This window comes from Camponotus floridanus, unplaced genomic scaffold (assembly GCF_003227725.1).
Source record: "Camponotus floridanus strain SB8 unplaced genomic scaffold, Cflo_v7.5 scaffold7, whole genome shotgun sequence".
In the NCBI taxonomy this organism is placed as follows: domain Eukaryota; kingdom Metazoa; phylum Arthropoda; class Insecta; order Hymenoptera; family Formicidae; genus Camponotus; species Camponotus floridanus.
In genome coordinates, this window is record NW_020229838.1 from 3,379,343 (window position 1) to 3,407,009 (window position 27,667).

At 34.0% G+C, this 27,667-nt stretch overlaps 5 protein-coding genes across 9 annotated transcripts; 2 read left to right on the forward strand and 3 right to left on the reverse strand.

The window, feature by feature from the left end:
• The first annotated feature begins 755 nt into the window (after positions 1-755).
• On the forward strand, positions 756-4,429 carry LOC105253121 (rab GTPase-binding effector protein 1). Of its 2 annotated transcripts, none has more exons than XM_011260939.3 (9): positions 756-1,289; positions 1,542-1,649; positions 1,741-2,186; positions 2,349-2,845; positions 2,993-3,274; positions 3,380-3,599; positions 3,767-3,877; positions 3,947-4,171; positions 4,259-4,429. In XM_011260939.3, the coding sequence occupies exons 1-8, from the start codon at positions 1,244-1,246 to the stop codon at positions 4,112-4,114; spliced, it is 1,878 nt and encodes a 625-aa protein (XP_011259241.1). In that variant the 5' UTR covers positions 756-1,243; the 3' UTR covers positions 4,115-4,171; positions 4,259-4,429. The 2 variants fall into 2 exon arrangements, with proteins under 2 accessions (XP_011259241.1, XP_011259242.1); XM_011260940.3 differs by having other exon boundaries at positions 757-1,289; positions 1,741-2,174.
• A 3,315-nt stretch (positions 4,430-7,744) lies between these two features.
• LOC105253120 (amyloid protein-binding protein 2) lies at positions 7,745-11,006 on the reverse strand. Its single transcript, XM_011260938.3, has 9 exons — positions 10,768-11,006; positions 10,266-10,379; positions 9,906-10,156; positions 9,516-9,695; positions 9,178-9,433; positions 8,973-9,097; positions 8,604-8,883; positions 8,342-8,507; positions 7,745-8,242 (listed from the first exon to the last, which is right to left on the reverse strand). The coding sequence occupies exons 1-9, from the start codon at positions 10,909-10,911 to the stop codon at positions 8,013-8,015; spliced, it is 1,746 nt and encodes a 581-aa protein (XP_011259240.1). The 5' UTR covers positions 10,912-11,006; the 3' UTR covers positions 7,745-8,012.
• A 327-nt stretch (positions 11,007-11,333) lies between these two features.
• LOC105253119 (U5 small nuclear ribonucleoprotein 40 kDa protein) lies at positions 11,334-13,905 on the reverse strand. Its single transcript, XM_011260936.3, has 6 exons — positions 13,792-13,905; positions 13,537-13,666; positions 13,020-13,333; positions 12,648-12,920; positions 12,395-12,560; positions 11,334-11,711 (listed from the first exon to the last, which is right to left on the reverse strand). Exons 1-6 carry the CDS (start codon positions 13,903-13,905, stop codon positions 11,659-11,661), a joined length of 1,050 nt encoding a protein of 349 aa, XP_011259238.1. The 3' UTR covers positions 11,334-11,658.
• Positions 13,906-14,674: 769 nt separating this feature from the next.
• LOC105253118 (N-acetylglucosaminyl-phosphatidylinositol biosynthetic protein) lies at positions 14,675-17,328 on the forward strand. The gene is made up of 7 exons (XM_011260935.3): positions 14,675-15,164; positions 15,302-15,458; positions 15,539-15,718; positions 15,785-16,019; positions 16,105-16,402; positions 16,568-16,928; positions 17,116-17,328. The coding sequence occupies exons 1-7, from the start codon at positions 15,049-15,051 to the stop codon at positions 17,185-17,187; spliced, it is 1,419 nt and encodes a 472-aa protein (XP_011259237.1). The 5' UTR covers positions 14,675-15,048; the 3' UTR covers positions 17,188-17,328.
• Positions 17,329-17,616: 288 nt separating this feature from the next.
• LOC105253117 (GRB10-interacting GYF protein 2) lies at positions 17,617-27,388 on the reverse strand. 4 transcript variants are annotated; one of them, XM_011260934.3, is made up of 16 exons: positions 27,308-27,388; positions 26,351-26,395; positions 26,044-26,260; positions 25,221-25,394; positions 24,807-25,008; positions 24,493-24,706; positions 23,432-24,413; positions 22,753-23,115; positions 22,353-22,664; positions 22,156-22,248; positions 21,657-22,090; positions 21,369-21,570; positions 21,099-21,299; positions 20,570-20,993; positions 20,276-20,505; positions 17,617-20,029 (listed from the first exon to the last, which is right to left on the reverse strand). In XM_011260934.3, the coding sequence occupies exons 2-16, from the start codon at positions 26,380-26,382 to the stop codon at positions 19,904-19,906; spliced, it is 4,206 nt and encodes a 1,401-aa protein (XP_011259236.1). In that variant the 5' UTR covers positions 26,383-26,395; positions 27,308-27,388; the 3' UTR covers positions 17,617-19,903. The 4 variants fall into 4 exon arrangements, with proteins under 4 accessions (XP_011259236.1, XP_011259235.1, XP_011259233.1 ...); XM_011260933.3 differs by having other exon boundaries at positions 20,570-20,999; XM_011260931.3 differs by having other exon boundaries at positions 20,570-20,999; positions 21,093-21,299.
• Positions 27,389-27,667: the final 279 nt, after the last annotated feature.

The following is a 27,667-nucleotide window of genomic DNA, read 5'->3' on the forward strand; positions in this document are numbered from 1 at the left end:
AATTATTTACAAGAATACAATCTTGATAACCGATTGTTAAGTCATGTAAGCCTTTCTTACACTATAGATTGCGGTTGGAATTGACGAATCAGAATAGCTGATTTATAAATAGCTTTGCTCTGATTGGTCAATCTTCAGGTTGAAATTTGACCAATTAAGACAAAGAGATTTTAGTACTTTTTGTTCTGATTGGTCCAATTCCATCGGGTGGCATCCGATTGATTACGTTGCCTATTGGTCAATTCAAAATAGGACTCTCTGATTGGTCAATCGTTGCTGGTTATCCTAGGGTCGATGTAATTGGCTGTGGTCAATTACAACGTGATCAAACGGGACGGTCTCGAATTGACCAATTAGAATAGCCGGTTTATAAATAGCTTTGCTCTGATTGGTCAATCTTCAGATTGAAATTTGACCAATAAGAACAAAGAGATTTTAGTATTTTTTATTCTGATTGGTCCAATTCCAGTCAAATTTTTTTAATGCGCAGTATCTAATATGGACTATGCATGAATCTCTCTTATCCGATTTAAAGAATATTATATCACAGTTTCGTGATATAATTGTTTAATTAATTTTGGCAAGTGTTCTAGATAGTCCAGTTTATATAATTATATTGTCACTTACATAAAATAAAGTAGATAAAATTAAAGATAGATCTTTAAAAAAGAAGAAACCAAATGTCAAACTTATGAATGATGCGTAATTATTTGGCACTGTATAGCAAGAATCGATTCGAACGATCGATATTAATCGACGAATAATGGCGAGATCCATTCTGCACTTTCTCACGTCTTTCGTGTGCAAAGGAAGACGAGTATACTGTATTCACGCTTTGTGAGGGGAAAGGACGGAGAATCATGAATAGCGAAAGTGCAACTTGAAAGGAGCAAATCTACCGATTATAAGCGGTATAATCACTTCGTGTGATACATCGCTGGAACGAATCGTCAAATCAGGCGAGGTTGATTTTGCTTCGCGATTTTCTCGCACGCGCAAATTCGACACGTAATTCCAAGACTCCGCTACGTCTTGGCATTAATCAGTCTGCTCGGTAACTTAACAAGGTCGCTAATGAGCCAGTAGAATTCTCGACGAATCCGGTTCCTCAGCGGCATGTCGGCGCCGTCGTTGAAGGATCACCAGTCATCCTGGCGGAGTTCCGAGATATGCTTCTCGACGAATTCGCGGCAGTGACCTATCCTGACAAGATTGCGTTTACTCGGTGCTGAGTGATCGAACGATGGAGCACCAGGACCAGGATCAAACGGTCCAAGCGAACGGGGATGGTAGGTCACGCGATTGCTTTTGTTTGGATTTGTTTGTCCCGTTGTTTATAGATTGTTCTAATCAATGGTATCAATGGTTCGTTCATGTACAAAAAAAAAGTGTAAAGACAAAGCGGTAAATCGCGTTTGATATGCGATAAGAAGGGACTGTATTAATATGATAAAGATTTCTCAATATTATTATTTGTTTGTTAATAATCAAACCTTTTAAGACACAACTTTTTATTAAAAGTATTATCTGTTATGATTTAGAGGATCTACGGATGAAGATTAATAGATTGGAATCGGAAAATATTAAAATGCGGGAGGAATTTAATGTACAAAGGGCTAAGATGAAGGAATTGTTCCTTCAGAAAGAAGGTATATAATATTTGTACAACTTAAATACTAGACAAATAATTTTGCAATAATTAAATGCCAAGAGTTGTATAACAACCCATAAATTTTGTAGAGGAATTAAAACGAAGATTAGAGGAGAATATGAGCTTGCAAAAGGAGAATCAGAGACTAAAAAATGAACTGGATGAAACTAAAAGTCAACTAGTCGTTGCAGATCTTAAAATACAAAATGATATATTAGTAGAGAAGAGAAAAGCTGAAGAAGAGATAGCATCTCTACAACAAGTTATACATGAAACAGTGGAAGAGTCTTCTTGTTCAAGGAAGCAACTTGTCAGCGAAGTATCTAAGTTACAAATAGCTCTTTCCAAGCTTCAAGACGAAAATATGCTATTGAAAACACAATTACCGCGCGATCCGCCAACAGATGGACCACAAATCTCATTATCTACAGTAACTAAAACATTAGCTAGAAAAGTGGCTTCACAGTTAGGTGCGGATTCTTTATCTCTAGGTCCTGATAATTTAGAAGAAAGCATGCGGAAGGTAAAAAAATATGTACGTAAATCTAAAACAGCATGAAACACATTAAACTCTTCATATAATCAAATTCACATATATAAAGAAATACATTGCATTAAATATCAACATTATCACTTACATTTTTAGAAATAATATTTACGTTACATTAAAATAAATAAAAATTGTATGATTTTACAGGCACAAGAAGATGCAGAAGTTTTACGTTCGTTGGTTGTACCACTTGAAGAAGAAATAAAAGCTTTAAAAGAAAAATTAAGGTCAACCGACGACGAACTGCAAAAGTCTAAAGAAATTTTATTGAAAAAACGGCAACAGGAATCTGGTTCCTTTGAGCCATCATGTGATATGTGTGTAAATTATGAAGCACAATTAGTCAAAGTAGAAGCGACTGCCAAGAATTTGGAGAAACAGTTGTTAGATTCTCAACGTATGTTACAAGCTCAAAAGGAGGACTTAGCTAAGGAAGTCGAATTTCGAAAAGAAATGGAGGGAAAGTGGAATGAGAAGAAGGAGGAGCATAAAATCAAAGTTGCAGAGCTCACGGTTACCTCGCAGACGACGCAACAAAATTTATTAGAGTTAAAGAAAACTTTCGAACAAGTTCAGAGGAGTGTATCAGAGGAGCTTTGTAAATTGACACGAGGTAGAGAAGAAGTACAGAGACATCTCACTGCGTAAGATAATTTCTTTATGATAAATTTAATTCTTTAGTAATATTTTATGAATCAATAGTATACACTTATTTTTATAAATTAAGATTTATGAAAATAAGTGGATACTATTGATAGAGCTTTATTCAAAATCTCATCACATATTTGCAGACTTCAAGCAGAAAATGAGAATCTGGTAGGTAAACAAAGCAAACATTCGCAACAGCTCCAAAGTGAAAGTATCAACATGCCAAATACTGTTGAGGAATTACAATTTAGCCTTTTAAGAATGCGTGAAGATTTAATTACAGCTAAAGTAGCTCAAGAAGTGGCACAAGAGAAGGAAGAAACACTGCGATATGAAGTTACTCTTCTGAGAGAACAAATGGAGCAAGAGAGTAGAGTTAAAGAACAAGATAATTCTATGTTAAAAAATGAAATAAGTGGATTAAGGTAAGATTGTCTGTTGAATGACAATAAAAGTATTGACTACAATCACTTAATATTATACAATCATCATTATAATCAATATAATATTTTATTTTGAATGATTTATAGAGTGCAATTAGATAAATATATAAGAGATCATCGTATACTTGCTGATAGAGAAAAGAAACTTGATCAGCTTGAAAAACAGCTACAGGAAGTTGAGAAAGAGAAGAAAGATGCAGAATCGGCTGTAACTGAACTACAACAGAGAGTTAAGAGTCTGCAGCAAGAATTGGATACTAGTGAGGCTGTGCAAAAAGATTTTGTGAGATTATCACAGTCATTGCAGGTAAACAAGAAATGTAAACAAAGAAATAAGAGGCATTCAAAATTGATAAAGAGTTGTAATAAGCTATTCCTTATTTCAAACTCTTTACAACTGTATTATATGTGTAAAATAGAGAAAGAGAGAGACTGCAACTATAAGTAATATAATATATTGACAATCACACATAGGTACAACTGGAAAGGATTAGACAGGCAGGTAGCGAAGTAAGATGGCAACATGAAGAGGATGTTGAAGAATGTCCTACTTGTCATATAACATTTTCAGTCACCAGAAAAAAGGTAAATTATAAAAATTAGATGTCGCTTAATTTTTATAACAGAATTGAGAAAATTTAACGCCATCCGTAGATACATTGCCGTCACTGTGGCCATATATTTTGTCATTCTTGCCTCTCGCACGTCGTGAACAGCGGGCCGCAACAAAGACCATCCAGAGTCTGTGATGTTTGTCATACTTTATTAGTGCAAGATACCGCACCATATTTCAGTCAAGAAGCTCCGCATACACCTGATTAAATGTTCTGAAACTACGGGATTTTAACGAAATTCAACGAGACGTGCAATATCAGTCTGGTAATTTAGCATTCATTGAAATTGATATATTTAAAAAATATAGCGATTATTTAAATACCTAACAATAACTTTTTTTTGCTTTTGTAGAGAATTAGAAAGATTCATAACAAAAATATGAGGTTTAGATAAAAATTCCTATTACCTGAGAACCGAAGTGATACAAGAAATATCGTGTAAATATAAAAAGTTATGTACTAAATAGTTACTGTAATTTAAACAAATTAAAGCTTTTGAATGTATGTGAGTTATCCAGAAAAATATCGTGAATATTTATATATTACATTAGTTTGTATTTATTTCAATTCTAAGTATCTCAGAGATATTTGTATACTTGGCACGTCTCTTTTCAAAATAGATAATTATGTTTTATTCTTCATTTCACATTTTTTAAAATTTTCGTGTAAAAAATTCTGGTTTTTTACGTAATTTTTAATATCTTTATTTTTATTATTCGTTTTTCTTCTTTTAATGTAACAATAAAATTTATGATTTTATAATCGTTAAAATGGAATGTTTGATTGAATTTAATGATTGATGAAATAATAATTGCAAATCAGTATTTACAAATTACTTAATTTATTATTTTATAATTTTTAACTAATTAAATAATTTTACTAGCAACAATATAGATGCTGTGAGAACTTAATCTTATTGTTGTTATCGAACAACAGAAAACTTTTATCAACTTTGTCTAATTATAAATTTAATAGGCAAATTGTCTTGTTGCTTGACATGTACCAAATGTGCCTAGGAATTTTCAAGATTGATATAATTCAAGTTTAAGAAAAATACTAGTAGGTAATTTTTTGTGCAACTCGGAAAAATCTTTTTTTCGAGATATCTTTAATCTAAGGACGCGCGCGCGTCCATAGTTTTTAATTAATCATATTTATTATTATGTTTAAGAGAGCATAATGTTTGATATATATAACAAGATATATGATGTATATAGGGTATTTTTAAATTTTAGATACATAAAGTAAAAAAGTAACACTTAAAATGACAAAAAAATATTTGCTCATCAAATTGTTCATCGAGAGTTTCAAGCTTTAATATCTTTTTATTATATTGTCATTAACACAGATGTGTATATTCATTATTTAAAGATGTGCATAAGAATCTACAAACATTGTAATCTTTTGAAGTGAATAATGAATTAAACAAATTATATATGCATTCGGTAAACAAGTATAGAAGAAATATGTTTTATATAAGAAACCTAAGCAATTCTCTTTGAAAATAGAAACTCATCATAAAACTTGTAATGAAAGATTAATAGATTGAAAAATATTATGAAAATAATATATGCAGAGTTACTTATATTAACAATCGCCAAAATCTTAGAATCGTTTCTAATAAGTTGATAAAAAAATTAATAGAGAGAGACGTCAAGTGTTAATAATAAATGTTAAAAGAACGTAAAATTTTTAATACAAAGTCTCAATCATCTTCATTTTTTGAGATAGTATTGTATAATTTTCCTTCATAATTATGTGAAAAACATCAAAATCCAATGAATGTGCAGATTGTGCTATTTGATAAAATTCGGTCTATTCTTTTACAAAGAATTATTTTATGTTAAATGTTACATCAAACTGCTAATCAATGCAAAAAAATGTATTACGCGAAGAAACTTATATTAATACAGCAAACAATATTGGTAAGTAATAACTATATAATTTATATCATACATGATATATTTGATACAATGTTTTCATTTTATTCTCATATATTTTATAGAATTATTTTTTTAACCATTTATAGAAAAAAATTTTCTGGTATATTTATTCGTACTCTCGTAATTTTTATTCGTACATTTGTTTTTTCTTGCATCAAATAATCGAGTCACACATTGCTAACTCTAATTATAATTACTAACAACATATAAGTAAAAGCCTGAGGCGCGTAACATTGAGAAAGTAATCTGAATTTATATAGTGCTAAGCAGATTACTAATAACTGCGCCTTTTAAGCCCTTATATGTATATTGAATCATTGATTAAACTCGAAGATGATCTCGGAGCATCTTTATATTATGCCCTATCTAATTATATAAAAGTTTTACGCAATGTTCAATACATACACCTCTAAAGTATCTGAATGAATTTTCAACATAATATAAATCTGTAAAAGTATTTGTAGATATTAATTGACGTAAACTCGAGAGGGGACTTCTTCACATTTCAAGATATTTTTATACAATTCGGGAAACACGCGCATGTAATTTTTATTTCAATTTCTTATAATATTTAGGAACAAAAAATATGTTTGATACAAAAATTATAGGATGTATATGTATATAGAATGTGTATTTTTAAATTCATATATCAAATTATACACGAAGTAACATTACAAACATAACATTCGTTCATCAAATTATTTATCAAGAATTTTAAGAGAATTTAATACTTATTTTTTTTAATTACATGTTACAATTAACACAAGCGCATATATGTGTTAATTATCATTATTATTTAAAATTTATGCAATGCATGAAAGTTTACAATTATTCTTGAAATAACCAATGAGTTAAACAAATTATAAATGCGTTCTATAAGCGATTGTAACAAAAAAAAAGATATTTTATATGAAAAACCTGAGTAAAAAAACTTTAAAAATAGAATTATCAACAAAAATAGCAAATTTAAGATATGCACACAATTTAATATATGCACACACACACACACGCACGCACGCATATAAGTATATCAATTTTATATAAATTTTTCAATCTATCTTATAATCTTATTCATGTGTGTAGAAAATTAACACAAAGCTAGCTCCTTGATTTTCAACATCTTATATTAATTTTTTTTACTACATTATTAATTTACTATTCAATAGTTTCTTAGAGTAATCTTATTGAATTATTTTATTTAAAAATTAAATTTCTTAACAAGAATTTATTATTACAAATAAATTGAAACAAATTTAGGCATGTTAACAAATTTTATAATTCTTATAATTCTTAAAAAGTTAATAGATAATCTAAGAATCGAATAAATTTTTAAATCCAGATTGAAGAACGTTTGTTTGAAGATCAACTTCTAAAAGATAAATATTTTGCAATGTTAAAATAACTAAGTTATAAAATTAAAATCTCAATATTTTTTGATACATAACGAAAAATTGCATTAAAACATTTAAAAAAACATTCCATTTAAGAAAAAGATGAAATTGCACTTTTCAGGTACGCATATAATAGTGCATATAATAGTGCATAAAGTAGGAGTAACTAAAAATATATAATTTTATATAATTTTTTTTTCCCTACATCTCAAACCATTTCAATTGTGTAAGTCCGTCAGATTTTCATGGAACTCCCTGTACATATACATAAAAACATATGAATAAGATTATAATAGAGATTGAAAATTTTATATTAAAATGATATAAATATATATATAAAATATTTAAAAAGGATGTACATATTTTGATGCACAAACATCTTCAATACATCGAAATAAACATAGATAAACATTGAATCTAATGAAGCCAAAAATAATTAAATTCATAAAATAAGATCCACATCGCGATCATCATTAATACAAATAATTTATACAAACAAATTTACATAAATTAACAATTTTTCAATGTTGTATCAATTAAATTTAATATCGTGTCAATAATGCGATATCGACTATATGCATGTGTATTATAAAATATCGACACAAGACAGACAGTTAATTTAATCGTACGACCAGATCGGTGATTAATCTCCCTAATGTGAGTTATATAATTTCTACTTTGGCCCAATGTCTTGTAAACGCAACAAAGACCAACAACTCGCTCGATGACGTACAATGACATAAGATTTGAATTAGACACACTTATTGATATATCACATAGAAAAGAACACATTGATTATGTTTGCGATCGGTTGTGGACGTTTCTGTACATCGATCGGTGGATCTTCAGATTGAGCGTGTTTGTCTCTAAGTTCTTTCCAATGATTTAACGTATCTGTGTATTCCAATATTTTCTCATATTCATCTAATTTATTATACACGTGTAAGAGTCCTCGATAATCGTATTCTAAGCCACTGTAACTTTTTCCGAATAACTTTAAACCTATGGATCAAAACATGATGTTTCACATAAAATATAACATACAGCATTTTGCATTTTTAATTTAAAAGTTTATTTAAGATTTAAATTGTATATACTTACTGATTGCAATGCTACGATAATAAAGTTTTTCGGCATCTCTGTACCGGTTCATATGGAAATTATACAACGAAGCTAAATGTCCTATGCTCAAACCTACTTCATAATCTTCAGGACCTAATAATTCTTCTTTGATACGAATTGCTTTCAGATGCATTGCTTCTGCTTCCTACAGCATTATTGAACACAAAATAATTAAATATACATGCACATATCTGCATGTTTTTATATTTTTTAATAAAAATATTAAATATTATCAAAATACCTCAAACTTTCTCATACTTTGATACAAACGTCCCAGGTTTCCGTAATGCTTTGCCGTTTGTACATTTCTCTCGCCAAATGCAGTTTTGGCTAAATGTAAAGCAGATAAATGAAGACACTCGGATTTGAGTAACAAATTTTGTTCGGATAATGGCGTAGATGCATTATCTATAGCGATTTCTTCGAGAATAAGTGCTTTCACTCGTTTAGCACTCGCGAGCATCAAATGATAGGGGGGCAAAAGTTTTTCCATAATATCTATAGCTATTCCAGCATGATCACTATGAATTAAAATTGAATAAAATTAAGTATTGCATTATTAAGTGTAAATTAACATGTAAATTAAACAATAATTTTAATTAAATACTACCTTGCTTCATCAAACTTTCCAGAACTATATTCGTATACATAGAGAGCATAAGCTAAATCTTCGTGCGCCAAAGCGACATGGAGATTAGTCTTGCCGAAAATCGCTCTTCTAATATCTAACGCAGTCTGGAAGAAGGGGAAGATGTTTTTTTTAGAAATTTCCGATTACGAAGATTTATATGAAAGATGTATTCAGAAATAAATACCTTGTAGACGGATACACTATTAATGATGCTATCGTAATTTAGTAAGTAGAATCCATAATCGATGAGAACGTCGCTATACTTTGGATGGTCCGTATCGAATATCTCTCTGGCGAGATATACAGCTTCTCTGATCAGTAAACCAGCCTTCTGGAATTCGCGTTTCACTACGCATGACTTTGCCGCTTGTCTTAAAACATCGATGATGACTCGTGCAGGAAGCGATGGTTTTAAGTGCTTCAACGCTTCTATGCTCCACCTAAAAAAAAAAATAGTTGTCAATAAAATGTGTCAAAAAGGAAAAAATTAGGCAATAACGAAATACTGAATTAAAAATGTACCTATAAGCTTGATCATATTCACTGCGAATGAAGAATAATACACTGAATTCTGCAAAGAGCGCAGCATGATTACTGTTATTGTACTGCGCATTTTTTAATTGTTCTATCATTTCTATGGCAAGTTGATGAGTTTCCGCAGCTCCATCAAAAGCACAATATGCTGCTTGTGCATGTAACAATCTAGATAAAAAATCAATGATAATTGTTATATAATTGTAAAAATTATTTTAAATATATTCTAAATATAAATTTATATTATTATAAACATTATATAATATACTAATATAACATATATATAATATATATATATATATATATATATATATATATATCATATGCAACAGATTATAACATATATATATCATATGTAACAGATTAATTCTCTCTTACTTGTGACAACAATCTAATGTTCTACACCAATCCTCAGGAGTTTGATTATTGGCAATACACAATTCCTTGCACGCCGACAGTACTTCTTCACTTTCTGAATACCAGCCAGCATCGCTGAGAAATCCACCCAATCTCAAACCTAGATTTATAGTCTTATCCTGTGCAGTAGGATTCTCCCTTACTTGAAAACAGTGCATGTTGTAACTGACGGCCAAATTTTTTCCTACCCTTATTCCATGATACATCGGAGCCTTTAATCGGAAAAACATAAGCATGAGACGTCTTTAAAAAATTAAAAAAAAAAACATGACAGATAGCAATCATTCTGAAAAGTCAGTACTCTGGTACGATCAAAATCACCTGAAAAATTTGTAGAAGATGTATTCGACGATTGGTGACCTTGAGCATCTTGGAGAAAGTCTCCAGATCGCTCAATTCCGCCCCCAATATGCATAATCTCCTCTCTCTGTACAACTGAAACACAAATCGAACCCATCAGAGATAACAAGGGAGAGAACGAATCGATCGGTCAACCGATTAGATAAAACGGCATTTCTCGTTTTCGGAGAAGACGCGTCCTTCTAAAGGCAAACGCGTCTTTCAAACGTCAAATCAAACTCAACAGCTGAGAGCTCGAGGTCGATTCGTCACGCGAACGCCAAGTGATCGCGCGTCGACCACCAGCGTAGACGAACACACGCGACGCGGATATTTCGGAGGCAAGCAATCGTCGTCTCCTCGAGGAAGGCGAGGAGCGCGCAAAAACAAATCGCATCGCGCGCGCGATGACGATGTTGTATATACATACTGGACGTACGGTGGGTCGGTGCTGTCGCTGTCGCGCTGACAGCTTGACGTTTACCTGATAGTAGAGATCGAATCGCACGTTTTTGGGCAGATCGGCGAGATGCGGCTTGTAACTGCGAAACCTGTCCGCTACCGCGGACACGCACAATTCGTACAGGCTCTTGGAGGAAAACAACTGTGACTCGCGTCCATCGGCCATTTTCGCGAATGGCCTTTGATTAATCACCAACACAATCGCCCTGCATGCATATCACGTATGTGCAATTTTGTGATACGTCTTTGCCTACCGAGCGCACGCGCGCGTATCTCGCGGGATCAGAGATGTCGCCCAGATATTTTCGAATTAGCGCGATATTTACGATGCTTTTAAAACATATATGTACGCGATCTTTTTAAGGTCTTTTCTTCATTTGTATTAATAGAGATGAAAAGAGAAAGCTTAAATTTTACTTACCATATAATACCATATATGCGTTTATAATTGTAATTTTTGTATTCGTGCTAAAAAACATTACCTCTTCTGCACTTAGTGTCATCTTATAACAAATGTAGATCTATATAATCTTGTCTTATAAATGTTGAAACCTATATATCTATGTAACTAATTGGCTATAAAAAATTAGTAAACTTTGCTATAGTTCTCTATGAATTGTATTATTAATCAATGATTTACACTTTCTATTCTTTTCCAAATTCATGATTGGTTTTATACCTTTATCGGACAAGTACATTACTTATTAAATACCTTTATATTACTGCACATGCGCGAAAAAATATGACCACTGCTTCAGGTGTGAACGTCGCATATACAGTACATATCCGTTTATACACTTATATATATTAAAGCAAATTCTTCATTTCAGATAAAATAGGACGTGTACTAAAAAAAAAAAAAACTATAAGCGAGGAAAGGATTGCAATTTAGTAACCAATAATTCTAGTATTATTAAGTTTCAATCTCGCCCATATATATTTGCTTGTCGCTAGATCCCGAGCACACTGAAAGAAATACAATTGTCATATTATATGTATATGTAAATTGATTAAAATACACAGGGTGTATCCGGAAAATCGCTCGCAGTACTTCAAGAAGTGATTCCGAATCCAAAAAGAAGGAAAAAAAGTTATATAAACATATGTTCGGAAATAAGTCGTTTCCGAGTTATACCCACTTTTATGTTTAAAAAATCGTAATTTATACTTCACTTGGCATCCCTCTTTTAAAAATTTTTTTATATTTAAATTTTTTTATATTTAAATTTTTTTATATTTAAATTTTTTTGTATTTAAATTTTTTTTATATTTAAATTTTTAAATATTTAAATTTTAAATTTAAATTTAAATTTGAATTTTTAAATTTAAAAATTTAAATTTTAAATTTAAATTTGAATTTTTAAATTTAAATTTGAATTCAAATTTGAATTTTTAAATTTAAATTTGAATTTTTAAATTTGAATTTAAATTTGAACTTTTAAATTTTTAAATTCAAATTTAAATTAAAATTTTGAATTTAAAAATTTAAATTTAAAATTAAAATTAAAATTTTTAATTTAAATTTTTAAATTCAAATTTAAATCTAATTCTCGAAGTAAGCGGGCGATTTTTCTCTACATATTTTATACATTTTCTTACGAAAATTTTTCCCCCCTGTATAAAAATAAAACTTATAAATTATCTCATACCTATAGGTTCTTTTGGATGGAAATCAATGTCATTCACAGATCCGTTGTGTCCCGGCAATTTGTATAATATTCTACGACTTGTGGTATCCCAAATATAATGAAATCGATCCGAGGAGCCAGCCGAGACTTTGCTGCCATCCGGTGACCAAGCACATCTCAGAAGATTCTAAAAATGTGATAATTTCGATCGATTTATTGACATTTATAGTATAAATGGTTTTCTTCTTTTATTATATTAGAAAAAAAAACGTACCTTTTCAAAGTTATGCTGATGTCCGGACAGTATTTTTACGCAGCGTTCATAAGGTGCAAACGGTCGTACATCCCATATCTTCAGCGTGTTATCCATAGCGTTGGAAAGTATATAAGATCCGTCGGGACTGAGACTCAATCCAGTAATGGTATCGGTGTGTCCTTTCAATTTGTAAAGCACCGCATTTTTTCGAAGATCCCATACCTTTACATCATTATCGATACCGCCGCTGATTACTTGCTCCGCCGTATCGTTAAACGTTACCGCAGTTACCTATAATTGTATTGACAAAATTTTTTTTATACATATAATTGTATTATATTTGTTATCCATATTCACTATAATATAATTATTAAGATATAAATACGATACCTGATATGTATTGTTTAATGTGTGGCACTGACCCCGCTTCCTGGGATCCCAAATACGTATCGTACTATCATCACTACCCGAGCAGAGTAGCGTGGGTCCTCTTCGCGCACCTGACACAGAATTTACAAACGAAGTATGGCCCTTCAACTTTTTGATCCGTGTTCCAGCTACTATGTCCCACAAACCCAGTGTCATGTCTGTGCTAGCTGTGTACAAGTGATTGCCATCTGGACTGAAGTGTAATTCCATCACAGCACCACTGTGTCCAGTCATGATGCCAATATTCTCGCATTCTCCGTAAACATTCCAGATGACTGCAAATGAACAATCATTTTGGGAGCTTTTCAACAACAACACAGAGCGACAGAATATCATTCTATCTTTGTTGTTTACTGATATTGAAAGAAGATAAAATGATATGCTGTGTCGCTGTGTGTCGTTGCTGGAAAGCTCCCTTATTAAACAAAGCAAGCGGAATTTATTGAGTTAACGAGCGGTTCGATTCGATAAAACGTACAGATTTGTCGATCGAATCCCGTGGATGCCAGATACTGTCCTTCCGGATGAAATTCCAAAGAAAAGATATCTCCTTGGTGTCCCTCGAGCAACATTATCATCGACATTAAGGAGGATGTTCGCGGTGGACCCTGGAAAATTTTATCATATAAATTTTACATATTCTAGAAAAAAAATTATAACACAACACTCTGCTTTCTTGGATTAATGCTAAAACGTTGTTGAAAATTACGCAAAATGCAAGGTTATAACTTACGCTTTGCACAACCGCCTTTTCTCTGCTGCTGAAAACGATTTCATTCTTGGTTCTTTTCGAAGCAGGGACCAATGCCAAGATATCATCTCCTTTTCTTTTATCCAGAATCGGCATATTATTAAAATATCAATTTAATTCAATTTCATAAACACAAACCACGCGTCTACCATATCTTTCTGTCATATTCTTGAAGACGCTTTCTTTGCGCTTGCGCAGACAATGGCCGCATTCAGCGGACTCAACCGCTAAGTGGCGAATATGATTGGTTTCTACATTTAGGTCCGACCAATCAGCGTCGAGTTACATCGGAAATCTAGTAATGTTGCCCAACCGCTGAATGCAGCCAATGATGGCGGCAACAAATAAGCGCGAAAATTTTAATTTTTAACTGTCGATTTAATTTAATGAAGAAAATGACATATCTCTCTCAATTGTAAATCTAAAATAATACTACCATTATCTAATATATAAATCTCGATTTTTTTATCACTATAGGGATTTTTAGATCACTAGCAGGCTCAAGAGCATTTTTTTACGCATTAAAAATATTTTTAATTTTCCGTTTGACGCTGTGAAATTTCGAATCCAATTTGATCATCCAATCAGGACGATCCAATTTGATCATCCAATCAGGACGAGGAGAATAAGAATTTCTTTGCTCCGATTGAGCAATGGCCACATTCAGCGGACTCAACAGTTGGGCAACATTCCTAGATTTTCCGATGTAACTCGACGCTGATTGGTCGGACCTGAAAGTAGAAACCAATCATATTCAATTGCTACTTAGCGGTTGAGTCCGCTGAATGGCCAATTTATCGCTTCGAATCTTTCAAAAGCGACAAATGGAACGCGCTTTAAAAAAAACCTCGATAGGGAAAGTCATGCAAAGGCACGTGTGGCAATTAATTAAATAATCTCGATTTTACAATTGCATTGTCATTGTCATTCCTGTACATACACACATCTGATGAATTTATAGTAAAAATATATAATATTGAAGACGATCCTGATTTATCATAAAAATGCTCTGAAGAAAAATTGGATGCTTTTGTCGTATTTGATGCATCGGATCTCCCGCGAATTAAATCCGAGTGTCCCTTGTGTCGAGGGGGTTAGAATGCTTCTCGTTAAGAACGCCGCGAAATGCCTCTGTTATCATTATTAGCGAGTCTAATCAGAATTAAATTAAATTAAAAATGTATAATATGATTAACGCGATACGCGAAAATAAACCGACTATAATTAGATAATAATGAGATGGAGAGAGAGCTGTCAAACGGGAGTTTGCATCATCGCGAACTTCCAATCGCCAGATTAAGTCAGTATGAATCATGTGTGGGCATGAATATGAGTGGTGTAAGACATAAAATATGGTAATTGGAGATATGTGATATCTTTACGATGTATAAATAATATAAATAAGACACATGCTATAATTTTATTAGTTCTGCGTTATTTATAAAAATACATTTTAAATTTGTGACAACTAATGTATATTAATTTTTTTCAGTATGGTCTCGGATTTCTTTTATCCGAATATGGGCGGCGTCGAGGAGCACATCTTCAATTTGTCCCAATGTCTGTTGGAACACGGACACAAAGTAGTAATACTCACGCACTCTTACGGAAAAAGAGTAGGCGTGCGATACATGACAAATGGATTGAAAGTATGTGCCTTATATTTTTCTTGTTCCATTAATTGTCCTTGTTTTGATCTATTGTAACTTTCACGTTCGTTTTATTTAAGGTATATTACATTCCAGTCAAGGTTTTCTACAATCAGTGCGTTCTTCCAACGATGATATGCTCTCTCCCACTTATTAGGTACATTTTTCTAAGAGAAGAGATACAGATTATACATGGACATTCTGCATTCTCTGCTTTAGCACACGAGGGAATGTTGATCGGTAGATTAATGGGATTAAAAGTAAGTTTTGGTGACTGTAGTAAAGTAGCAAGCTTTCAAAGATAGCTACTAACGCTATATTTGCAGACAGTTTTCACAGATCATTCGCTTTTCGGTTTTGCGGACGCGTCAGCTATTCTGACAAACAAATTTCTCGAAATATCGTTAGTCGATTGTGATCATTGCATATGTGTGTCTCATATCGGAAAAGAGAATACAGTATTACGAGCCAAAGTGAAAAAGGAGAAAGTATCCGTTATTCCAAATGCCGTTGACACCGCGCTGTTTACGCCTGACATCAGTAAACGGAGCAACGATTTTAGTAAGCTTAATAACTCGAGATTCTGTTTTACACATTACATTAGAAACGTATTATTCTCTAATTATTATGTAACTGTCAATTTCAGTTACCATAGTAATAGTATCGCGATTAGTGTATAGGAAGGGCGTCGACCTTCTAGCCCATATAATACCTGAGATTTGTTTACGTCACAAAAATGTACAATTTCTAATCGGCGGGGATGGACCGAAAAGGTGGTTGATAGAGGAAGTAAGGGAGAGAAATCTGCTACAGCATCGAGTCACTTTGCTGGGCAGTCTGGAACATTCTCAAGTCAAACACGTTTTAAACAAAGGTCACATCTTTCTTAACACGAGTTTGACAGAGGCTTATTGCATGGCTATTGTAGAAGCAGCTTCTTGCGGGTAAACATTCCTTTCTTCTTTTCTTATTACATTTAGTTTATGAAACATTCATCTTATTTATTCTTTTTTAACTCTGAGTTTTTCCAATAATTTTCTCATTCTATTCTTCTTTATGCCAACAGAATTTTATCGCGAGCGACGAATATGATTAATATTGTTTTGCAGTTTGCAAGTAGTATCGACGAAAGTCGGAGGGATTCCAGAAGTTTTGCCACCGGATCTAATTTATCTCGTCGAACCCACTGTATCAGCGTTAATCGAAGGGTTGGAGATGGCTATAGCTGATTACAAAAGAGGTGATATCAAATGTCCCTTCGAGATGCACAGGAGAATAGGCTTATATTACAATTGGTTCAACATCACGAAACGTACTGAGATAGTATATAATTTGGTGAAGCGTGAAGCGAAAAGAAATCTAGGACAACAATTAGCGAGTCAATTGCAAAGTGGTGTATTGGCCTATTTACTTGTGGTGTCCCTGTGCTATATAATATTACAAGTCTTGGAATTTTTCGTTCCTAGAAAGGTAAAATATTTGAAATTACATGTATAACATACATAATGTATGCGTATTTTGTTAACTTATATACATTTTTCGCTTTATTGTTGGCTTATGTTTAGTTTTTGATTTTTATATCTGTTCTTGTACATGTATTGTATCAATGTATCAAAAGAAGAGATTCCTCTTTATATTTATAGTTATAAATTTTCAGTACATCGATATTGCGCGGGACTACAACGACATTCACGTTATGCCATCCAACGGGAAAGGAAAACCCGATTAACCGCCATAGAAGCATGAAATGTAAACTTCTCAATGTGTTCAAGTATTTTATATAGTCTATATACTTTGAAAACATTCCAGAAAAAATTTCACATTCTCCGCAAAAGTTATCGTTAAGAAAAATAATTATTGTCTGTTGCATTTATCGATAAATTTTTAAAGAAATATAACTATATATCTATATAAAAATGTTATGTGCAAAATAATGACATGCAAAATAAGGAGAAAGTACAAATGTCGTGATTGACTTGTATGTAAAATTATTACAACTGACAGGACTGTTTATAACAATTTTATTTATTATATTTCCTGCTGCTTTTTGTAATCTCTGTGTATCATTCCAAAACAAATATAATAGCGCATGATGTTCAACATCCGACGTTAGTTTGTTTATGAAAATAATACTTTATCCGTTAAATGTGTGGATTTCTTTTTTTTTTTTTATTATGATACATGTGACATCTCGTATGAATCAATGCGTAACACGTATAACAATTTGTAACGATATCCAACGCCGCTCGTACCCCGCATACACATATAGTTACATATGCTTAAGAAAGATATTTATTGCGTCATTAGCATTACAAAATATCGTCGTGTGTGTATTACGGATAGTTCGTGCTTACGTTTTAAAACAATTCGCGCTAATCTTTAAGCAGTTATTTGTAGCAATATGTGTGGAGTAGAAAGGTTAATTCGTATTCATGTAATTCACCAACCGCGCGTTAATATAATCGATATTTTTCGCGAGTATTTTTTTCCTCTTTTTATAAGAAGCGATAAATAATTTCATTTTTTTCTCTCTTTTTTGAACGCTGCGATCAAAAATCTGCCATACTTTCGTTCGACTATCAAGTTATCATCTGCACATACAGAGTATACAAGTGTACGAAATATATATTATATCGACTTATATGAGAAAAAAAGTTACATTCGTACTTTTAAATAAAAATTCATTACGCGTTGTTGTGTATTGTGGAGTATTCTATCAAGTCTGCGATTTATAACAAAATTAAAATTATGTATAATTAAAATTTATACAAAATGATAAGAAATTAAAGTTAAAAATATTTATTTCAATTAGTTGTATGTTAAATACAATTATAGAATTGATACAATGTTAATTTTTTAATTATCGCTTTCGTCTGTTTAATCGCCGCGCGTATACTCTGTACATTAATCTTCTATTTATACATAAATCTTTCACGTGTAAGGATCTATGATTTTCTCTTATGTTAGATGCTCTTAGATAAGAGAAAATCAATGAACCTTCGTTAACAAGCATCATAATATTACGAGTGGTCAGATCTGTGTCACAACATTACACGCTTATTCAATATCGCATCTCTTGATGCATATTAGTCCACTTAAGATATAATGAAACGAATGTCTTTAAAAAGTGCTAAAAAGGTTCCCCTTTACGGATCTTTAACTACGACACTTACAAGAGAGTTATAAAATAAAACTTTACAAAAAAGTACTCCGCCTCTCTGATCACGTATTATGTCATTTAAGTCTCCCCGTGTAAGTTTTTCGAGTCTTTTCAAGTTTTTCTTATTAGATCGACTACAAGAAGACTACGACGAGTGAGATCCACACATGCGGTTATCAGTGATGTCACGATTTTATCTACGCTGTCGAGATTGTGTGGAATTAATAATGCAAATATCGCTTTTAAATCGCTATTGCTTCATTTCTACTGCAAAACCAAAAAGTTTCTAATCAAGAGTGCTATGCTGAATTGCTAGTTTTATTTCATAATTATACTCCTACTGTCACGAAAGAGTATTTTGAATCTCTCTGTTTCTCTCTTTTTCACTGCTCATTCGTTGTTGCAAAGAGTAACGCGAGTCTCCGTTCTATTATTAATATTTGCGTATGCAACTACTGTTGTGTGTACATGAAATTCTGCTTACAGTATCGTTATTATGATTGCAGTATATTATGACGGCGGAAAAATATTAAAAAAGTAAAGGAAGAGATTTTTCCGTGCTCGAAATGCATGGATTAAATCATTCATAAAATCTGTTGTATAAATAATACAAAGTGCGCGAATCTTTTCTTCTCGATGAATATATCTGCGACAAAGCGGAAAATCCATAGGATTCAGCGAGGGCAAATACTGACGCACCGCATATATATTCAGTACTTGAGACAGTGTTTTTCGCGATCTCACAACATGAGCACGTTCTAATACATGTGTGTGTATGTATATATATATTCTTTTTTCGTCGAACACCTTTACATACACATATTGCTATTGACTGCCAGAGCTCGTTTTATCTCTGTATATATTTTCTCTCCCTTTTTCTTTTATCGTCTTGGCTTAGGGATTTAAGTGATGATGGTGATGATGATGATGAAATGTTATAAAAGTTTCCAACTTTAATTGTCGCGCGTACATACATAGGAAAAAGTAAGTTCGTCCTCTTTCTGAAATATTCATCTTTGAGTAATATGTACAATGGAGTTTTTTCCATTTAATGTAATAAGAAAATAACGCCACGCTCAGCCACGGTCCTGTCATCGACGATTGAAGAACGATCGAATTCCTCCTTGGATCGTAAAGTATTTGTATGCTTCAAGAGATTACCCGTGGTGGGTGATTCTTCTCAGCAGCACCCGTTTGGCATATACAATAAATAAATAACGAACCATTTGCAATGTGTAAATCGAGAGCGTCGCATCATTTCCGTGAGGTAAATTGGCGAAACAGCTCAGACTCCTTCACCATAATCGCGATCACCTACGTTAATACGATCAGGGGCCGCGGTTACGCTAAAGCCAAGAATCCTGTTGTCCACCTTGAACATCTTTCCTTTCTTTGGTTTCTTGGATTTTCCCTGAACGAAAAAAGGAATAGATCTAATGTGTTTTGCACAATTCGAGGCACGATTTATATAGTATGATTCTACCTTTATATTTGAGATATTAACTTTGTCTTATCATATAAATAATGTGAAAAGAGGTAGTAATCTATTACAAAAATATTTACTCTATTTAAATTAAATGATGTAATAATATTTTAATATATTTCCACGGATCGAATGAAAATGGGACTGTTAACAAGAATAATTCACTTCGGTTACCTTCACTTCTTGAAATTCTGCAGATGCATTCGGATTAACGGCTGGCGCTGGCTTGCACAGATCGTCCGCTTGTGCTTGAGGACGTTGCGCAGATCGCCATTTACTTCGCTTCTCTAAGAATTGCTTGGCAAATTCTGTGCTCTGTTTGGTATCGCCAAGGTAAACGCGAACGTACTCTTTCACCTCGTAAGCTGACTCTATGTCCCGCAGGAATCCAACGAATGTAGGGACTGTGAATGCACGTGGTGTAGTAGAAAATCGATGTGAATGATAAACTTGATGCGTTATACTTACTGTCCACAGACGCTTGTATACCGCTCAACGTTTTATTACACCATTGCGTAAAATCATCGGGCTTGGCAGTGTTCTGTTCAAATAGTTTCTTCACCAGTTCTTCCTCCCTCTTGTTTTTGCTCTTGGATGCCTTATTGTTACTATTCTGTTGAGGTTGTTGTTGCTGCTGCTGTTGCTGATTAGAAGTGCTGGATTTCGTGATCGCAGTTTGTTTGGCAGCCGATTGCTTTACAGTCGCAGACGACTTGACGGGCGTGGGATCATCCCAGAAACCACTATTACCAGCATTAATGGACCATGCTTGGCTATTCGATGTACTCGAATTGGCCCAATTCAAGCATTGTGATGCTGTACCCCATATTCCGGCATTCTGCAGCATACTTGCCGATTCCTTTTGACCGGCCTTTTCTTGCCGTTCCCTTTCCTGTTGCTAGGGAAAAAATATTTCAATTTCTTATCGCACGATCTCTTTTACAGAAATAATATTTTTTCGTACCTAGTATACTCAGGAAACAATAAGTACCTTTACCTTAGTGATGCGTTCTTGTTCCTCCTGCTGGATTTGCGCGAGACTTTTCACTTGGAGCGGTTTATTGGAAGCGGTAGCCTTTTCCGCCCATTTAAACTGTAATCGCTTCGACGAATCGGTTGTCGATGCTTCTTGTGCCGCTTCTATCGCCTTTTGCTGCGCTAATTGTTGCTGCATCATTTGTTGAAGCCGTTGCTCTTCCTGTAAGATAACAATGATATTAGTAGATATGCATAAATTATGCATGTAACAAACGTAAAATGTATTTACCGCTTTCTTCTCTCTCTCGAATCTTTGAATCTCAGCGAGTGAAGCTGTATGAGCGGCAGGAGCCATCGCGCGTGGAGTCTGAGCCCATGGAGCTTTATTTCGTTCCTGAAGTTTACGTAGTGCTTCGGCTTCTCTTCGCCGTTGTTCCGTGCGACGCGCCTGTTCTTCCGCTTCTACTTGTCGTCGCACTTCCACTTCTTTTCTGTAAAGTTTACAGATAAAAGTTTCATTCAAATATTCAATTCATTTCGTTTGTTTAAGCTTTGTATAAATTTTACATCGACATACCTAAGTCTCTCTTCTTCCTTCTTTTGCTCTTCCTCCATCAATTTTTTTCTCTTCTCTTCTTCCTTCTTCAATTTCTCTTCTTGTTTTTTAAGTTCTTCCCGCTTTCTTTTTTCCTCTTCCTGTTTTTTCTTCAAATTCTCTTCTTCTTGCTTTCTCTTCTCCTCGCGCCTTTTCTCCTCTTCTTTACGTTTTTTTTCCTCCCTCTTTTTCTGCTCTTCTTCTTGTTTGCGTTTCTCTTCCTCTTTTCGTTTCTTCTCTTCTTCCTTTTTCTTTCTCTCTTCGTCTTTACGCTTCGCTTCTTCTACTTGTCTAGCCTGTTCCTCCTCCTTTTGCTTTCTCTTTGCGTTCTCTTCCTCCGCTTGACGTTGCAATTCTTCTTGCTTCTTTAACTCTTCTTTTTTCCTATCCTCTTGTAACTTTAAATTCTGTTCTTCCTAAAAAGAGAAAATAATACATTGGATTTTTTTATAACATTGAAAATCGAACAAAATTGAATTACCAGTATTTGCTGTTCAGTTTTCATATCTTTAGCATGTAAATCCCACAGAGAACCAGGTAATTGTCCAGGTGGCATAGCGGGAATGGGCCCAACCTGGAAAATAATATAATGCAAATGAATAAATGATATTGAATCGATTTTTCAAACATAATTTTTACATCTCTGTAAAAACTTGAACTTTACACGAAGCAACGCACCTGCGCTAACCAATTCTGCGCATTAAACTGGGGAGCTATTTGCGGCGGAGGTTGCGGCCAGACAGTATCCATATGAGGTGCTTGCGGATGGCCATTTGTGTTGACATTAAGTTGACGTAGCAGAGATTTAATTGGATTGTCTTCTTGCGTCGGCGCAGGAGTCGGAGCGATATTTGGTTGTTGTATGGTAGGCAAATTCTGTATATTACCCATCTGTTGGATCAACTGTTGTAGTGGATCTACTGTAGCCGGATGAGACGATGCGGTTGCATGCGGATTTGTCGGTAGATGTGTCTCGGGCTGCGTTTTTGCCTGTGTGAAGAATATACGTGTGAAGAATATAGTATTTTGCTTAATGTCAATTTAAAGCTAACATTGAATTAGCTTATTGATGCATTACCTGCTGCATCTGAGTGAAAAGTTGCATAACAGGATTAGCCGTCTGCGATGCAAGGTGAGGTACAAATGGGTTTGTTGCTATCGGAACTTCCGGAATCTCTTGCATTCCGTCCTGTATGACATATTGTAGAATCAATTGGTTCTGCTCTACTGGACTCAACGTTGTCCAGTGTTCCGATTGAGACAACTTTGCTATCGCCGATGTTCTCATCTGCCTAAGCAGCATTTGCTGATTGTGCATCATCTGCATTTGCTGATATGTCATCAACAGTATCGGATCCTCTATTCCGGCCTTCGGTATAGCACTAGCGGCTAGTCCAGCTGGTATAGTAGTAGGAACAGGCGGAATTATTTGTTCCGATAGCTATGAATAAAAATTTATTTGATATTATTAAATATATTCAATAGCAATTGCGAGAGGAATTGAATGCAAGATAAAAATATGTAATTTTTTATTTTAGAAATCTTTGGATATTGCTTTACATCGCAAATTGAATATTATAGATGATTATAAATAAAATTCATTTTCCTTTATTCTGCTTCCTTTTAAATTATTCAATTCAAAGCTATTTTACACTATACACACATCCAAATCCTCGATAAATAAAATAATTTAGTAACAATATATAAGAATTTAAAAAGAATGCATAAAATAATGTTAAATAAATATAATAGTGTACCTTCAAAGGAGGTATTGGCAGACCAGGCGTGAAGGGTACTCTTCCGTACATTTTAATTAGATCACCGAGTGTAGCGTACCTTTCGTCACAGGTTCTTCTCACCAACAAGCCCGTAGTGAAATAACCGGCCTTGCACCACTCGGCCATTTCACTAGCTAAAAACGGTCCTTGAACTTCACCCTGTGGATCACGATAATACCATTTTTCCTGATTACTCGTAGAGGAAACTGCGGAAGGTTGATTACTGCCAATCGCGGACGGGACACCGGTAGCAATCGTTTTCTCTTTGTGACTCTCTTCATCTGCCATTAATTTGGCTACCAATGCATCAGCCTCTTCTTTCATTCTATCATAGTCGTCCTCTGATCTCTGCCTGATGCTGACAATTCCTGAATTATGCAGCTTCGATTGCTCCAAAATTGCTTGAATCTGTCGATTAGTTGTGGTAACAGTTATTTGGGACTCTTTTTTAACTTCTTGTGGCTGTATGTTTTCTTTATCGTGAGTTCCACTTGGAGGTTCATCAGGTTTCTCACTAGTCTCGACTTTATTCACATTTGCAGATCCGATGACAGTCTTCTTCTGCAAAAGATCCGAAGGTGTCGTTAAGATCTTCGCGGGAATGTCTTCAGTCGTCGATGTAATTGGAGGTTTAGCGGAGGGCGAGTTACATTTTCTCTCTTTTCCTATAGAATTATCCTTATCCTCGACTGAATCTAACGGTTTCGATCGTTCCTTACTTAATGTAGTACCGACTGTATTATTTGTATGGCGATTCAATGATTGGACAGAACCTGTTCCGAAAGTCAATGTCTTGTTATTAGATTTCACTATATTAGAAGCACTGCCTTCCGAGACGCGTCGAGTTCTGCCTTGGGAAGCACCCGCTGCACCGTCTTCATCGTCGTCTGAATACATTCCACCATGAAACGCGCCTGAAGCGTCAAAACTGCCGCCGCTTTCGCTCGGATTTTCCGTCGCCCTGAAATATCAAGATTAAGAGATGAAATAAAAATAAAAAAAAAAAAAAAAGAGATGCCATAATGAAATTTAATATTAACCATTCTGGCAGATTGTCGTGATTATCATGATGATTTGATTCCCAAGCGCGAGCAGTACGAGGTGGTGGATGGTGACTTGAATCATGGGAAGGTCTGTGATTTCCCCGATGTTCCCATCTTCCCGATCCACCACCTCTACTTTCTTCCCCATCACCATCATTTCTGTCCAGCCTATCCCGATCTATACTGCCACCCTCGCGCCAACTACTCCTTCCTAACATAAATATCTTGTTTTATTACATATAAACATATATGTGTATGTGCATATAATAATATCTCCTTTTAAATGTACGAAACGATGTGTCTGTACTTACCCCACTTACGCCAACCGTCATCGTCTTCTCCCCCTCCGCGATGGCGTCTCCAATTACTTTCCATAAGGGAGCTACCGCTAGTTCCACGACTTAGTTCTTTTCTCGGACTAGTGGAACCGTTCCATTCTCCTGGATCTGAAGCACCATTTCTCTCCGGCCAACCGCGTTCGCTTTGAGATCTATCGAATGGCCTATTTCTTCCCTATAAATAAAATCTTTCAGCTTCCTCCATCATGTGTTCCTATGTTAATTGTTTTTTCTAATTATTCTTTTTTAATCAACAAGTGTATTATCTCTATTTTTGTAAATTTTATATATTTGAAAAAAAGCAATAGATACAAAAAACAATTAAATCAAGAAAAAAGTATATATATATCAAAGAGGAATTTTAGACAAAAGAACAGAAACCTGTACCTGGAATGATTGACCCTCAATTCGTATCCCATCACCAGAATCGTCTCCGAAACCAACTCCGCGTGAATAATGAGATGAATATAAGCCTCCTCTTCCAGTTCTACCACGTCCACGATCCACACTGCTGCCTCTTCCACGACTACCGATATTAGTTATCCCCCCATTCCACATACGCTGAAAGGTTCACATATATTTGAGCACATATATTATATATTTATATTATAAAGAGCAAAAAAAAGACAAATTTTTTTTCAAATAAACTTATTTTCATTTTTTACAATTTTAAGATAGTAACACAAAAGAAGATAGCTCTGAGTACAACAAGCCTTACATACAAATAGAATATATATTTAAAAAAATCTGTGTTAGTTTTACTGTATTTGGATTCAAATATAAATATGGAATATGTGTGTGTGTGTGTGTGTATGCATATACATGCATATATATGCATATACATGCATTTATATATAACTTCAAAAGATAATTTAGTAAAAAAGAGAAAATTGAAAAATTTATTAAAAATTATTTTTTAAAAAAAGCAAGTTGTTTGTAATGAAAAGAAAAATTAAGGTAAAAAAAAACTCTAAGGTAAAACAAAATGTTATATTTTTAGATAGTTCTCAATAAAAATTAAAAAGGAGAGAAGGAATGAGAAACAAAAATATATAATAACACAAATCAAATAACATAATTTGAGCTTTCTTCTCTTTCTATTATTATCAATAATAATTAAAATTAGGCTATTTTCTCTTGTGATAAAAATATAAATCATATAATAAAAAGTAGATTGTGATATTAACGTACAATATGTATGTCTAATTACCGTTTCATCCTCTGTCATCTGTACAAGAGCCAATGGAGGTTGAGTTTTCTCTACATACAATGCTGGAAAAGTTGTTAGAGGCTCTGGAGGTTTATAATTGCGATCAAATAGAGCCAGCATCTCCTCTCGACCGTATCTATGCTCTGCCAATTGATACCGAGGTGTACTCAATGTTGTGGTTCCTCCACCACCTCCACCACTACCACCAGTGCGCAACCTACATATGATGTAAATATAACCACATTAATATAAACACAAATATAAATGACGAGTTAACTTTCACTAGCAATGTACTGCAATTACGTACCATTCTGGACCAAATTTCATGGAATCCGTCATGATGTACTATCTTCTAAACAAGAAAAAAACACAAAATAAGACCAGTAACTTGTAATAAAGCATATCTAATTGCAATACACACATTATTCTATGAAGCTAAGTATTATAAAAAGCATCTTACAAATATATAGAGTACACAAGACAAGTTCTGTTGCATAACATAATTTCAAGATGTTTTTTTTTTTAATTTTTTTATCGACTGATATTCGATATCACGAAGTTTATGTAAATATTTGTAGGGCCAGATCGATTCTGAACAGAACACGAGGCAAATAAAATCATAGTAATGCGATTTTCCTCGAAGGCTCGAAGGTGGGTAAAAGAAATTTGCCATCCATCACGAAGGGGGGCTTTGTCATCTGTTACATCCCAGTGTATACACGATGCAGATCGACATAAAAAGAGATAGCCGTAGCAATCTCGCGTATATAAATCAGAGTGTACCGATCAGCTCCTACCTGTTGCTCAATATCGGGATATTTGTGATCAGCGATCGCGAATTTCGATAAAAAAAGACAGACGAAAGAGCAATGAGCTTTCGAGGAGCAAAGAAAGTTCCGTAGAGTAACACAAGGTACAGCAGCGCGCGGAGCTCGTCAATTATGCGCGGCTTCGGAAGATCCTCGGAGATTCTCGCGATGTATCTCCTCGCTGGTCGCGAAAGAAGCGCGTCGTGAAACAACACGCGATCTCATCATCGCGACACGCTTTTCGCAGGCGCAGAGAACGAGCGAGAACGATATCCGCGATCCAAGGTGGCAACATTAACCCAACTTTTTTTTGATCGTGCGAGCACCAGGAAGATCGACACGCGCGGTGAATCGCGATCGGGACGAGAAAGTGGTAAAAAAATGATCGCCGATCTCGGGCCTCGGACGATCGCGGATGGGCACGAAAACGGCATCCGGATCTTCGGGAAAAATACCTTAGCTGAGCTTCGAAATCACTGAGAACAGCGATACAACACACCAATATGGCTGAATTTTTTTTTTAGAATGGAGCGCATGCGAGAGTTTTGCGTGGTGGTAGTGATGACACGCTTGCAAGGGAGGTCGCGAAAAGTCACCAGATGAAAAAACTAAAAATGGTTGCATGGCAGCAGTGACCAATCCACTTTTATAGCCGTATAAAATTCAAATATAAAATTAATTATTAATATAAAAATGATTTTTTGAGATGTAAATTTAGATTTTGAAAAATACAGATATATATAAATCATAAAATATTATAAAAACTTTTTATACATAAGTTATAAAAAACATTATATATGAATAATTAATTTCAT

Bases quoted from the DNA above. Each gene is read 5' to 3' on its own strand.
- LOC105253119 (XM_011260936.3), bottom strand. From the start codon at position 13,905: ATGCCGATTCTGGATAAAAGAAAAGGAGATGATATCTTGGCATTGGTC. The intron at 13,667-13,791 runs GTAAGTTATAAC...AAAATTTTCCAG, and splicing joins AAAAGGCGGTTGTGCAAAGC to GGTCCACCGCGAACATCCTC. The intron at 12,561-12,647 runs GTACGTTTTTTT...TCACATTTTTAG, and splicing joins ATCAGCATAACTTTGAAAAG to AATCTTCTGAGATGTGCTTG.
- LOC105253118 (XM_011260935.3), top strand. From the start codon at position 15,049: ATGGAGAGAGAGCTGTCAAACGGGAGTTTGCATCATCGCGAACTTCCA. The intron at 15,719-15,784 runs GTAAGTTTTGGT...CTATATTTGCAG, and splicing joins GTAGATTAATGGGATTAAAA to ACAGTTTTCACAGATCATTC. The intron at 16,403-16,567 runs GTAAACATTCCT...ATTGTTTTGCAG, and splicing joins GTAGAAGCAGCTTCTTGCGG to TTTGCAAGTAGTATCGACGA.
- LOC105253120 (XM_011260938.3), bottom strand. From the start codon at position 10,911: ATGGCCGATGGACGCGAGTCACAGTTGTTTTCCTCCAAGAGCCTGTAC. The intron at 8,884-8,972 runs GTAGTATTTAAT...TTTAATTCATAG, and splicing joins GGAAAGTTTGATGAAGCAAG to TGATCATGCTGGAATAGCTA. The intron at 8,508-8,603 runs GTATTTTGATAA...ATAATGCTGTAG, and splicing joins AAAGTATGAGAAAGTTTGAG to GAAGCAGAAGCAATGCATCT.
- LOC105253121 (XM_011260939.3), top strand. From the start codon at position 1,244: ATGGAGCACCAGGACCAGGATCAAACGGTCCAAGCGAACGGGGATG. The intron at 1,290-1,541 runs GTAGGTCACGCG...GTTATGATTTAG, and splicing joins GGTCCAAGCGAACGGGGATG to AGGATCTACGGATGAAGATT. The intron at 2,846-2,992 runs GTAAGATAATTT...ACATATTTGCAG, and splicing joins GTACAGAGACATCTCACTGC to ACTTCAAGCAGAAAATGAGA.
- LOC105253117 (XM_011260931.3), bottom strand. From the start codon at position 26,382: ATGACGGATTCCATGAAATTTGGTCCAGAATG. The intron at 22,665-22,752 runs GTAATGCATCAA...TTCTTCACACAG, and splicing joins TTTTCACTCAGATGCAGCAG to GCAAAAACGCAGCCCGAGAC. The intron at 22,249-22,352 runs GTGCGTTGCTTC...ATTATTTTCCAG, and splicing joins CGCAGAATTGGTTAGCGCAG to GTTGGGCCCATTCCCGCTAT.